Source organism: Fonsecaea pedrosoi, assembly GCF_000835455.1.
Source record: "Fonsecaea pedrosoi CBS 271.37 unplaced genomic scaffold supercont1.4, whole genome shotgun sequence".
NCBI classification, from domain to species: Eukaryota; Fungi; Ascomycota; class Eurotiomycetes; order Chaetothyriales; family Herpotrichiellaceae; genus Fonsecaea; species Fonsecaea pedrosoi.
The window spans coordinates 2,944,855-2,956,964 of NW_013550612.1; the positions used below are offsets into that span (position 1 = coordinate 2,944,855).

The window sequence follows — 12,110 nt, forward strand, 5'->3', positions numbered from 1 at the left end:
CCATGAGACGTGAATCTCCGCTGAAGACCGCCAACAATGGCACCTGATCCTTACTCCATGCTTGCTTATACCTCGTATATATCCGTCAAACGCACTCATACGCACATATGCTCCATCCGAACAAGACTGTTCCCTGTCGGTGTGGTGCAAAGCATTCATGCATATTTCCATATCTCAACGCCGCGAAACACCCCGTGCTCTTCGCCGTCAAAAGTGCAGAGCGAAAAAAAAAATTCAACTCGTCCAGCCCTCGACGGGTTTGAGGTATACCTCGATGCCGCCCTTGGGACGGGCCGTGACGCCTCCCTTGATCTCGATCTCCCTGTCCGGGTCGACCATCTCGAAATCATAGGTGCCGACGAAGGCGGCGAGCAGGCATGCGAACTCGGCGACGGCGAATTTTGCGCCGATGCAGCTCCGCGGGCCGTGCAGGAAGGTCAGAAAGGCGTAGTTGCTGACGGCGCCGCCGGCGTTGGCCTGGCCCGGCGCGGTCCACCGGTCCGGGTTGAACTCGGAGGCGTCGTCGCCCCACAGCGCCGTGTTGTGGTTGATGGCCCACGGCGACAGGATGACCTTGGTGCCCTTGGGGACAAAGTGGCCCAGGATCGACGTGTTGCAGGCCGCGTCGCGCAGGGTGAGTGGCACGGGCGCCCAGAGACGTAATATCTCCTGGCAGACGGCGTGGAGGTAGGGCATGCCGTCGATGACTTCGGCGGTGATGTCGTCGCTGTCGAGACTGGAGATGTGCGACCGGATCTCGTCCCGCAGGCGTGCCTGAATATCTCGTCGTTGGCACAGTTGGTACACAGCCCAGGCGAACGCCGATGCCGTGGTTTCGTGGCCCGCGGCGAGGAAGGTCATCATGTTGTTGACGAGCTCTTCGTCGGTGAATCCGCCGGACTCGAGCGCGACGGAGATGATGTCCGGCTGCATGGGCTCCTTGTTGGCCATGCGCTGCTTTTTTTGCGCGATCAACTGGCGGCAGGTATCTTTTGCCACGTCCGACGCGGCTTGTACTTGGTTGTTCCGGTCGATAGGGAGGTTGTTGAGAAACCACGCCGGAAGGAAGAAGGAGAGGAGACCCAGGATCTGGGCGGTACGGTCAGGCTGGAATACTGCCCGGTAGACACGATTCAATTCGTTCGTCGGGTCTCGCAGTGAGTTGAAGTCTTGACCCATGCCGGCCACACCGATGATGTCCAACGTTGCGCGACTGCCCCATTCGCTAACTTCAATTGAGGGCCGTGGCTCGGACGACGACTCCAGCTGTTTCTGGATCTCATGCACCATCTCTCGAGATTTGGACCAAAATATCGGGTAGAGTTCCTTGATGTGGCGAAAGTGGAACGCCGGCATGAGATTCTTCCTCTGCGCTTTGTGGTCGTCGCCCTCTGCAAGCAGCACCCCAACACCTAGGACTCGTCCGATACCCGTGCGAAGTAACTCGGGCTTGATGAATTCATAGCTCTTCGTATTCAGAACTTCGGCAAGACCCTTGGGGTTAGTGACCAGCAGACGTTCCCGGTTGTAAAGGTGCAAGTAGCGGATCAGGCCGTCGTTGGGAATCTCTTGAGCCCAGCGTCTCTGAGGCACCCCAGAGGGTTCTTTGAGCATCGTGCGCCAGTGGCCCGAGATCCTGCTACCTCCTTGGACCGTCGGCAGATTACGCAGAGGGCTCGTGTAAAAAGGGTAGATGAAGATAACGTAGACTGCCCAGATCAAGGCCTGGAAGAGGAAAATCACAGAGGCTGTCCATGTGTAGGAGTGGAAAATTGAATACTGAGGCGCAAACCTGACCAGGAGAACGGAGCCAGCCAGAGACAGGGTGACCCAGAAGCGATAGGTGCCCAGGAATTCTGGGACTTGAAAGGGCATCTTGAATTCAGTAAGGGCGAGTCTCTTGTGCAGAATGATAAGGTCGGAATGTTTGTCTCGCGCAGAGCCTCCTTCTGTTGGAAAACCAGACAAGAGTCCAAGAGTTTTAAGAGTTGAAGTGAAGAGATAATGAAGCCGAAAAGGACAGGCAGACGCAAAATGCGCGAAAAGGACACTGATCTGAATGTGGAAACGAAGGTTGAAAGTGTTGGACGGTGATGAATCCTCTTCGCCTCATTGGAATCGGGACAATGACATTCCATGTTAAGCGAGGCGGGATGGTGTCGTCATTTGATATGTGAGATATTCCGTCTGACAGAATAGTTGAAGAGGTTTGACACCCATTTTGACCATTAGAGTGCGAGCGTCTCACCTGTCAGACAAGTGGATTTTATCCAACCGAGGCATCCGTCGAGGTTTCATCCCAAAATAGGTGGCTGTCGCGAACGAATCGGCGAATTTGGCTGTAGTTCATCCGATGAATTGAACCCCTTGGTGTACGAAATACGACAATCTGTAGAGAAAAGGCCAGTTTGCCTGCCCAAAGCATCTGTATCATCAGAGAACAAAGTTGAGGGGATAGTAATTCCAGCACCAAACCCTCTCAGGACAAGCAGGATCATGTAACTCCCTGTTGAAATTCTTGTTGCTGGACCAGCTCGAAATCTCTGAAATTGATCGACTCTGTTTGTACAGAAATCCAGCAGAGTTGGCCCCCCTGATGTGGTTCATATCGCGTCTCTCACACCTTCAATCCGACAAGCAACCGTCTCAAGCTGGAGATATGCCGTGGACCATTCCCTGAACCTTCAGCGATGTGGTCAAGTTGATGTCAGCAAGGCGAGACATCAACGTGTGTATGTTCTGATCTTAGCAAATCCAGTTCAGCAGCAACGTAAAATTTTCGGTGGACATGACCTAGACTGCTGCCCAGAGTCTGAGTAGTTCATTGTGCAACAAGAAAGAGTTGTCGCTACTTCTGGAGGCTTTGATGTCGGAGAGAAAAAGGGGTGGGATGAGGCAGAAGCCCACCAACCGGGGAAAATGCGACCGTCATTGCAACTCGGTGCTTTTCCAGATGGTATCAATCCAAGCAGGGGGTTTGGAGGATCTGAAAGTCCGGCTAACAACCACGGATCTGGTTGACACCCAGTGATCGGCGCAGGCGAAGATGCTTGATGATAAAGAATGCAGAGAAGCATGCATAGAAGCATGGAAGCAAGCAACGGACCATCCGTCCGTGAGGCCATTCTCGAGCGCTTGATTGACGGACGTGATTGTGCCAGCGTGGGATGTGGATTTGTTAGATCAGAGGGACCGTGATCCACTGAATCCGTCTATCTCAGAGGGAGCCCCAGGGGAGCCGGAAGGAACCGCGGCAGTTCATGTTTTCCATCCTACTCGTACTGGCGGACGAAGTCCGACAAAACTGAAGACCAGCAAGGGACCGCGTCTAGACTTCGCTAAAGTCCCTGAAGAGCGTCGTGCCTTTGAACGACGGACAATCTGTCAACATTGCTGCAAGTATCAAGTGCCCATGTAAATATCGGTGAGTGCAGGTCCTCTTGACCTGGAGAGATATCTCAATTCCAGATATGCAGGTTGACAGATAGCTTGAAATGAGAGGGGTATTCCCGATAGGGGAACCGCATCGCTCGCGCTAATACTACAAGTAGAAGCAAACCTCACTAATCAAGCCAGGTCCCTCTTCCAGTGAGAAGAAGTCGGAGAGGAGAGTAGTTTCCTTAAGGAAGGTGCGTTGGCAGGGGAAACTGCGGACTAACCCCTCTTGTGTAGGCAGTGGATAACAGAGAAGATAGTTGTTGACAGTCGCAAGAGGATGGAGGGGGTTTGGATGTTACTGAGGAGAAGTAGATTGGTGAGGTTGCTGGTATCTGTCCTCGGTATTGAGCGTGGACCATTTGATTGGACAAGCTGTTCTAATAAGCAGTTCCCCGCTCTCCTATTTCGGTATAGAAGTATCTGATGTCACGTCACTGATCCAATCACCTCCCCTCACCCTCCCCCCCCTCCTCTTTCCCTCCTCCTGCGACATCGACCCCTTCGTTTACCGGGAGAATTCCCGCACAACGCCAACACGCTATCGCTATACCCCCCTCTTACTCACTAAAGCTGCCCTGCGATGCCGTACCTGCACTCCGTGCGCCGCTCCCACTATCCGAAACACTCCTCCTTTCCCAACCCTCGCTTTGTCAGGCGAATATGTCTCTTCGCCCACCCCCAGTTTCCCAAATGTGAGTTCGCGTGCAAGGGTAGCTTGGGACCCTGCGTCATATCACAGGTCGTTTCTCAGTCCTGGCGGTCTAGATGGGGCAGGCAAGCCCATCTTATTCACCCACGCTGCGTCATCCTTTGGGGTGACTGCGCGCTTGTTGTATCAAAGCTGTTCGTAGGCCAGCCTTGTGGGATATAACAACACCACATCTTTCCTGCCTCTGCAATGTTTGAAGTCCTCCATCGAGATCCAAAAGACAACAGCAACACTAGCAAATCCGTTCTACTCCCATTTGGGATAATCCAACCCAACGCGGTCTAATATTCCTAATATTATTACAACACTTTATTACCCTTCTGGACCTTCACAACAAGATCGGAAAAGCCGTCGTCGATCCCATTTCAACCAACAAATAATGCAAGCAATCGAGCACAACATGGGTTTGGGCTTTCCCACAGATTTCAACGCCGCTGCATTCGACTGGTCCTATCCCTCGTCGGCCACCTCAGATCAAAGCACAGTGGACATCCTGGACTTTTTCTTCGAGTCGACCTCAAGCTTGCCAGTCGCTCATTCAAGCCACCTGCGCACGGGGAGTGAGTCTCAACAGTCACAGTCTGGGTTTTACGGGGACGCATTCTCGCAGTCGGCGGTCGACGCGTCAGTCGGCTACGCGAGCAGCGAGCACTCGGACGACTTCTGGACAAAGGAGACGACGCCGGCCGACTTTGGAGACATGCCCTCGGACTCGAACACGAACCAGGCCAAGATGCTGGACCGCAAGCATCGGCGGCGAGAACAGAACCGCAAGGCCCAGAGCAACTTCCGACAGAAGAGGAAGCAGGAAGTGCGCCGCCTCGAGCAGGAAGTCGAGGAACTCCGCGCCCAGATTGCTGGGTACCACAAGAGCGGACCCACAGTCGGTCTGACCATCTGCACCAGATGTCGCAACTTCTTCCCTGCGTCCGCCGAGGTTTCTATCCCTCACTTTGCGGCCTCTGGCGCCTTCAGCTCATCCCCATCTAGTTGCGATAGTTGAAAAGGTCTCAACAAAAGTCGACAGAGTTGGTCAATCGTTGCCGCCACCCTCTTGAGGTGGCAGCATCGATGACGCCTCTGCACTTTGAAGCCATAAAAATCACACTCCTGCGCTAATGCGGCGAGGTAGTCTTGCTCACCAAGGTGTCTGATGGTGTCGCAACAAGGCTCCGGATATTAGCCATGCCACGCCACGGTAGATCCAACGCTCTCCAGCTATTCAATGGAGCCTGGGCGTTCCTGCCGCCCGGATTCAGCTACATAACCAAGCCTCACCGCGAGATTCACGGCCAGCCAAGCTTGGTGGGTGAGCGGTGTCGCCGAGGTTGTGAGAATGAAGATCTGTTACCAAATGCGAGTAGACAGGCTGACAAGGGGGGGGGGGGAGACATAAGGCCAATTGACGGCCCTGCGCGAGATGATGCCTTATGAAGTGGGACGATCGGGACAGCGAATAATGTGTACGAGTATGTACTTCGGCTTCGGCTTCAGCCTCGATGATGGATAACATAGTTCTTTCTTGCATTTTACCAATGAAAGAGATGATTTTATCACCTGTACCTCCAATTGATTTTGCCATTGCCCTCATGACTGTGGAGGCCTGAACCCTTCTTCCTCGGCTCCATTCGCCACGTGGACCAAGGGTGCTTGTACGAGCTTGACGAGTATCGTGATATCATAGGAGATGTCCCAATCGGGTATCGAAGCGCCTATACGAGCAAAGCAAGGACCCCTGACCTGCATCCCAGACCTCGCTTGTCGTATCGAGTAATGCGAGGATAATACGCACAACCTCGCATAAATATATCAGGAATCTGAGATGACTCTTTCTCCCCCTCCCCCTCGGTTCTGTCCCGGAGATGCAGGGGACTTTGGGTGAAAAAAAGCCCCCCAGGCTAGTATACGACACCCCGGAAATGGACATGGAGAAACAGGCATTGGTCATTAGGGGGATTCCAGGCCAGTGTTGACACTTTTGCGTAAAACAGGTTTGAATGCTTGTGACACCTCTCTTGTCCCAAGTCGGCTATTTCCCTGACCGGTTTACTCTTCCTCCGGCGGTCTCACATGGAAGATGTGGTTCGATCATGGGTTCGGGCCACCACATCACATCATGTAAGGCGCTCGTGTGCACGCTCTCTGACCCTGTCAGATGGACTCTGCTCGGTGGGGGCAATGCTGGCACTGGAAAGGAAATGGGAGAGGAGGGTACTGGTTGTGCAAAAGCAAAGTGAACATGGATGTCAGGGAGCAGGGAGGAGTACATAAACCTTGGTTTCATGTCCTGACGAACAATCTTGTCTTGTTGGCCTCTCCAACCAGAACAAAACATGTCGAACCACAACGGTTCCATTCTTGAGCTGGCGCAGCAGATCCAAACCAACACCAACACAATTTCCCAGTACTTGCAGCACAACTCCCTTCCCCCTCTCTCGCTCGCCGCAGATGCATCCCCATTCTTTCCGGGCACAGGCCCGACCAACGTCGACAAGTGTCCACGGCTCACGGAAGACATTTTGAATGCGCGCACCCAAGTCCGAGAAGCATGTGCCACCCTGTTGCAGCTCGTCTCGGGTCCAGCGGATGCAACTTGGGAGTTCTTGGGCGGTCACTATATGTCGGCTTGTATGCAATACATCTATCACTATCGGCTTGCCGAGGGAGTCCCCGTCTCTGGAGACATTAGCTATAAGGATCTTGCCACAAAGACGGGCACGCTGGAGGGTCAATGCGCCAGAGTGCTGAGACTTGCAATGACCAAAAATATGTTTCGGCAATCTCGAGCGGGTTATGTGGCTCACACTGCGTTATCCGTGATGTTATTGCAACCTGACTTCCTGGACATCCTGGGATATGTGACCGAGGAAAGCTTCATCGGTGCGCCCCGGCTCGTGGAGGCCACGGAAAAATATCCAGGAAGCCAGGACAAGAACACGACGCCCTGGAATCTTGGTCACAACACAGACCTACCAATGTTTGAGTATTTTGAAAAGCATCCGGCTCGATTACAACGATTCATGGGGGCCATGAGATCGTTGGCATCCGGAGAGAGTTACAACATAGACCACCTCGTCGATGCATTCAGCTGGAAATCACTGGGAGATGGTCTCGTCGTTGACGTGGGTGGTAGCTTCGGACACTGCTGCTTCGAGATTGCCGCAGTCGCCCCAGAGCTCAGGTTCATCGTGCAAGATCTTGAAAAGGTCGTGACTCAAGCCCGACAAGAGCATGCCCACGACAAGCACATTGAGCGTGTTGACTTTCAAACGCACAACTTCTTCACGCCGCAGCCCGTCAAGAATGCCGATGTCTATTTGCTGAGATTCATCTGCCACGATTACTCGGACAAGTATGCGGCGCAGATCTTGAGCAACATCACTCCCGCCATGGGTCCAAATAGTAGGATTGTGATTGTTGATGCCATCATGCCCGAAGTCGGAGTTCTAAGCAAGTTCGACGAAAATAGAACCAGGTGAGGATATAGACATCGGCCAACATGACAATAGAGTGCTAATGATTTCCTTGTTTAGGATTATGGATATGGAGATGATGCTGAGTTTCAACGGTTGCGAAAGGGACGTAGGTGGCTGGAAGTCGTTGTTTGAACAGGCTGATCCGCGACTGGAGTTGCGTAGCAGTAGGAAGATACCAGGCAACATCCATGCGGTGATGGAGTTGGGGATTGAAGGGATGAACATGATTACATGAAGACAAGATTGCTGTGTCACCAAAGTGACTACGTGACTACGTGACAATGCCGCGATGGTGCCATAGCAGCCCAAAAAGGAAGAAGATCCGACATTCTTCCGTCTTGGCTTCAGTGGGATTTGAAAAGACTTGCAGCTCACCCCTCTTTAGGACACGAGTCATGCTTGCCCTGTAGTAGTGCATGTGCTCACCCTACCTGCAGTCTTCTCACCCTCACCTTTGCAACCTGACCTTTGCAACTACCCTCACCCCTACAACCACCACCCTCACTCAACTCAATACCACTTCGAAATCCTCTCTAGACAGCATCCTCAAAATGTTGCGGCAAGCTCTCGGTCTTCGACAAAGCAGCATTCTCCAACGAGTTACACGTCCCACACAAAATATCTCTTCATTATGCATGTCCCAAACCCGTACGCTACAGACAACGACGCGTAAGATACATCACTCAACTTCGATCTCGTAAAGCTATTAACAGGTCTATAGGTTCGCTTTATAGCGGTAATCAGGACATCGACTCTACCCCTCAATCTAGCCGATCTCTCGATGACAAGCTCAACTACTTTAATAAAGAGTTAACGGCAACGAAATCGGAAGTAGTACGCCTCGCTACAAACATACAGATGCTCGAGTTCAAATTCGACTCGAAATTCGCTGTCAGAGCTACTTCCTATATAGCCTAACGTAGTTAGACTTCCTCAGTTACAGTTCCTTTATTATATAAGCTAGGTCGAGAATACGTAAGGTATAAATAGTCGAGTGACTTTAGAATAGTATAGTAAAGTAGATATTATAAGTTAACTACGAGAGAGTATAACTATAAAAGGGGAATAAGCGTAGTTATATACTTATAAGGCGTATCTTAAATAGGTAACTAGAAATAGTATATTAATATATTAATATAGACTATACTAATATATCGCTATATCGTCTTTTCCCTGTTTTAGTAGTTACGTATAGTACGTATTCTAGCATTATACTTATTAGGCTACCGCCCGGTAGACCTACCCCTAGGCGCCCCGCGCTCTAGATTATATAAAGGCCGTTTCTAACATTCGTACGCCTTAAATTAGAGATGAAAGACCTTAATAAGAACCTTACTACCTAAATAAATAGCTTTACTAAAACTATCTCTACGAAGATAAGCGTCCTTACTACGAATATAAGCGCCTCTAATACGGAAATAAAGTTAAGATTAAGCGCCTCTAATGCGGAAATAAAGTCGAGATTAGATAGATTTAAGAATCGAATTTTATTCCGAATGGTCTTCGCTATAAGTAATTTTCGTATTTACTCTATACTATAGAATATCGCTATCTAGGCCTCTTACCTAGCTAGACTTACTACGTAACCTAATTACGTAGCTAGGTAGCTTAGCTAGGTAAGATAGCTAGGTAGCGTTACTACTTATATTATCGCTTACTAATAGCGATTCGATAAGTTTCTTTTACCTTCTAACTATCGCTACTCGTTACCTATATAAGGATACTCCTCTCCCCTCTCTTAGATAGTTAAGTTTTACTAAGTCTTCTATAGTTAAATAGTTAATATCTATCGGTTCGATCCTATAATAAGCCTATCTATTACCTATCTAGGTAATCCTCCGAGTCCTCTAAATAGGTTATAAGCCCGGATTATCGTTAATCCGGCGCTACTATATCGATACCTACCTTAACGATTCTACCGATTACGATCTAGTATCGATACTAGAGAACGATAATACGGAAAATAAACTTAATAGATAAGTCTATCGAATCGATCGAAGCTTCCGTTACTAGGTTAGCGATAAACTTAGATAACTTAAGGCTAATAGCTATCTATATATTAGGGCTACTTCCTATATAGCCTAACGTAGTTAGGCTTCCTCAGTTACAGTTCCTTTATTATATAAGCTAGGTCGAGAGTACGTAAGGTATAAATAGTCGAGTAACTTCAGAATAGTATAGTAAAGTAGATATTATAAGTTAGCTACGAGAGAGTATAACTATAAAAGGGGAATAAGCGTAGCTATATACTTATAAGGTATATCCCGAATAGGTAACTAGAAATAGTATATTAATATATTAATATAGTCTATACTAATATATCGCTATATCGTCTCTTTCCTCTTCTAGTAGTTACGTACGGTACGTAACCTAGCCTTATCTCGTTAGGCTACTAGCCCGGTAGACCTACCTCTAGGCGCCCTACGCTCTAGGTTATATAAAGGCCGTTTCTAATACTATCTCCCCTCCTTTCCTATTCGTTATCCTTAACGTACTTAAGGTAGACTACGCATACCCTCCATTATCTCTCGTTCTTTCTTCTTTCTTTCCGTTCCTATAGTTAACTATATAGCCCTTCCGTATAGTTAAACTACGTCGTTCTACGAAACCCGTAAAGACTTAAAGTAAGCGTCGTATTAAACTCGCCGACTCTATTTCTACCGATCCTAAGAATATTATAATAGTAGCTTATATCGAGTACGTTAACTATAGAGTTATCTATTATTACGACCGCGAATAGTCGTCGTCTTATACCGAATATCTCCGAAAATAGCGAAAGTATAACGGTACTTTTTCGATGGAAGAATTCCGAAAAGTAGGGGAATAAAAGAAATAATTAGTTATAAAGTTACGAGTAAAGCGAAAGGAAATTACCCGTCTACGTAAGTTAATTATCGAGGCCGAGGAAGAGGACGTATTCTTCTAGGGCGAGCTTAAGTAGCTAAAGGAAATCTCGAGCCGAATATTACGTCGTAAGATATAGGCGTTAAGTATCTTTAATAAGCTACCTAACTCTAAAGAGGTAGCTCTAGCTAAGTCTAACTTTACTTAGTCCGACGTCCTAAGCGTCGAGTAGATTAATTAGGAAGCTATACTATCTAGTAAAACTACTTAAGATATTACCTTTAAGCTTCCTCTAGAGTCTCTCTCGTAAGGTAAGCTTCTAGTTCCTAACTATTTTCTAATTCGTCGTACTCTAACTATTTAATTAGGTACTAGAGAGTACTATACCTAACGCGTCTTCTAAGTACTTTCTCTACGTCGTACTCTTCCGTTACGGCTTCCTCGTCTAAAGGTAGCGATTAGATTAGTTTAGCGTTCCTTAGTACTAGCTTAAGTAGTAAAGTATAGAATATATTATAAATTCTTATATCTTAGGGAAGTTCTAGTCGATAGTTAACTTTCCCTATTTTTTCCTTAATTCTAAACGGTCCTAGTTTAACGTAGTCTAGCTTCGCGCTTAGTCGCTTTATCTTAATGTTTTTTCGTAAAAGGTAGACGGAGTCCCCCTCTTCTAGAGGCGGTCCCTCGACCCTTCTCTTATTTACGTACTTTACCATTCTTTCCGCGATAAACCCTAGGAATTCTCGTAGTTTATCGTAAATTTCCTTTATAATCTTAACTTTAAGGAGTACTCTAGGATTCGAGCTCTCTTAGACGTTATCTTCTAGTCTTAAATGAAATCTATAGTTAGCGTAGAATAAGCTTAGTTCTATTACTAACTTATAGTTATTAAAGTAAAATTATACGATCGGTAGTATCGTAACCTAATTCGTTTATCTATAGTCTACGTATATTCGTAGGTATTATTCTAGCGTCTAGTTCGTCCTTTCTATTTAACTATCTATTTAAGGATAAAACGATATAGATAGTTTATACTTCGTTATTAATAGTCTTATTAGTTCTTTCTAGAACTTTAATATAAAGAGCTTATCTCTATCTATAATAATTTCCTTTAATATACCGTAATTTACGAATACGGTCCTTAAGAATTCGTACGCGAAGTCTTCTACTATTAAGCTTTCTAGGTATAGTCGGAAATAGGAAAACTTCGTAAGTCTATTATATATTACTAAGATACTATTATAGGTTATATCCGTAAGGGGCTCCTTTAACTTTAGTAGCTTTATAATAAAGTCTATTATAATCGATATCTACGCTCCTTCCGGCGCTTATAGAGGTTATAATAATCCGTATAGCTTATATCTATTATACTTATCCTATATATATACTTCGTAATTCCGTATGAATTCTTAGATATCTTTTCTTATACCTTTCTATAGTTCGTAATATTAAGTAATTAACTCGATTATCTTATCTATTCCTAGGTATCCTATAAGTAGATCGTTATAGTAGTATTCTATAACCGTTTTTCTATTTTCCCGTATTTTCTAGGGTTATTTTAGCCTTAATGTATCCTTCGTCTAGATTCTTATATCGTACTCGTTATCTATATTATATAACGGCTCCCCTACTACGTAAGTAGG

At 47.3% G+C, this 12,110-nt stretch overlaps 3 protein-coding genes across 3 annotated transcripts; 2 read left to right on the plus strand and 1 right to left on the minus strand.

The window, feature by feature from the left end:
• Positions 1-234: 234 nt before the first annotated feature.
• On the minus strand, positions 235-1,875 carry Z517_06868 (uncharacterized protein; the record flags this gene model as incomplete). The annotated part of the gene is made up of 1 exon (XM_013428607.1): positions 235-1,875. One exon carries the CDS (start codon positions 1,873-1,875, stop codon positions 235-237), a length of 1,641 nt encoding a protein of 546 aa, XP_013284061.1.
• A 2,672-nt stretch (positions 1,876-4,547) lies between these two features.
• Positions 4,548-5,150, plus strand: Z517_06869 (uncharacterized protein; the record flags this gene model as incomplete). The annotated part of the gene is made up of 1 exon (XM_013428608.1): positions 4,548-5,150. One exon carries the CDS (start codon positions 4,548-4,550, stop codon positions 5,148-5,150), a length of 603 nt encoding a protein of 200 aa, XP_013284062.1.
• A 1,330-nt stretch (positions 5,151-6,480) lies between these two features.
• Z517_06870 (uncharacterized protein) lies at positions 6,481-7,858 on the plus strand (the record flags this gene model as incomplete). The annotated part of the gene is made up of 2 exons (XM_013428609.1): positions 6,481-7,622; positions 7,681-7,858. 2 exons carry the CDS (start codon positions 6,481-6,483, stop codon positions 7,856-7,858), a joined length of 1,320 nt encoding a protein of 439 aa, XP_013284063.1.
• Positions 7,859-12,110: the final 4,252 nt, after the last annotated feature.